This window comes from Cyprinodon variegatus, unplaced genomic scaffold (genome assembly GCF_000732505.1).
Source record: "Cyprinodon variegatus isolate N-32 unplaced genomic scaffold, C_variegatus-1.0 Scaffold2508, whole genome shotgun sequence".
NCBI lineage: Eukaryota > Metazoa > Chordata > Actinopteri > Cyprinodontiformes > Cyprinodontidae > Cyprinodon > Cyprinodon variegatus.
Window position 1 is genome coordinate 10,324 of NW_015152961.1, and position 1,423 is coordinate 11,746.

Below are 1,423 nucleotides of genomic sequence, written 5' to 3' on the forward strand. Positions count from 1 at the left end.
AAGTTGTTCTTCTGTGAGGGACGTCACAGTCTCCTCTGGAGTAAGCCTTGGTTCTCAGGCCACCTGAAGTCTTGTGTTTGAACAGAGTAGACACAGGAGGTGGGGCTAGTCCATGTAGAGCTTTATAAATGAAGCATACATACTTAAAATTTATAAAATTTTCAAAATTTAAAAGATTGTACTTGTTTAAAATATTACATACATGGAAAGAATTAGATTTTTGGTCAAACACTTTTAGAGATTTTTTGTACAGTGATTCAATTAATTTTAAATTGGTAACTGTGGTGAGAGACCAACTTGTCAATATTTGCTGTTGAACAATAGAGGTAACAGAAAAATAGATATGTTGTGTTTGTTTGCAGTCTCTAGTGAGATTCCTGCAGTACACATCATTCTTGCATGTGTGTGCCCCCAATTTACTAATTGTAATACATGAATTCAGATTTTAAATATAAGTTTTTCAAATGTACTTTTTGATTATTTTTTTTATGTTGGCAAACAAGGTAAATTAACTCTCACATCCAGTACTGGTTATTTTCCAATTAACAAAAATATTACTCATTACTTTCATATGACTATTTGCTCTTTCAGAGTAAATTATGCATGAGTCATTGTTTGAAGTGTTGGCCTAGAGGTAAGAGCAGTGTGCTTTTGCTCTAAGAAGGTTACCAGTAGAAGTACCCAGTTCTATTCCCTTAACCCCATACTGCTCCCCTGTGCGCCACATAAATGCAGCCCACTGCTCCCCAAGGGGATAGGTTAAATGCAGAGGCAAATTGCTCCATGGTGAGATCAATAAAGTTAAATTATTATTATTATATGACACCCTATTCCTCAGTTAAAATCTAAAGTCAATTTTTCAGCATAGAACTGAAAGCAGCTTTCTTCATCAACGATTGAACTTGGAGTTCAGTTAACTTCACATCTGTTTCACCTTTCTCTGGCTTGAATTGTTTCTTTACAAAGCTTCTTCTTTCTCACAGATCCAAAAGTTTTGATCTTCACATGGTATATCATTCCAGCTGTTTTGATGATCAAAGAACCTTATCTCCACACAGTTTTCATTTCTGCCTCCGTAACCGTTTGGCTCTCCAGATCCCCAATAGCTGAAACCCAAAAGGACAAAACAATCTACCACATCAATTATTTACTATCCAACCATTTCTGTGATTTAAAATATTATTTAACATCCATGCACTTATTTCGAATATTCATTAGGCTGTAAATGTCATATTTTTTCTTAAAGCAGAAAAAAGAAAAACAAAAACCTTTTTGTCAGTGGAGTCCCATCCACCCATGTCCACTGTCCTGTTCTGGACACATTATGAACTCCAATCCATGTGAGTCTGTGAAACTGTCTTGTAAAATCCTTAAAAAAGAGAAAAAAAAATTATATATATATACATATATATACATATATATA

The 1,423-nt window shown here is 34.3% G+C and overlaps 1 protein-coding gene across 1 annotated transcript in view; it reads right to left on the reverse strand.

Annotated features, from left to right (window-relative positions):
* Positions 1 to 57: 57 nt before the first annotated feature.
* The window catches only part of LOC107080926 (CD209 antigen-like protein E), a 3,739-nt gene continuing 2,373 nt past the window's right edge, over positions 58 to 1,423 (reverse strand). The window contains exons 3-4 of the mRNA XM_015369140.1: positions 1,269 to 1,369; positions 58 to 1,106 (exon numbers count right to left, since the gene is read on the reverse strand). Of these exons, the coding sequence (XP_015224626.1) occupies positions 959 to 1,106; positions 1,269 to 1,369 (249 nt within the window). The 3' untranslated portion in view covers positions 58 to 958. The remainder of the gene's footprint in view (positions 1,107 to 1,268; positions 1,370 to 1,423) is intronic.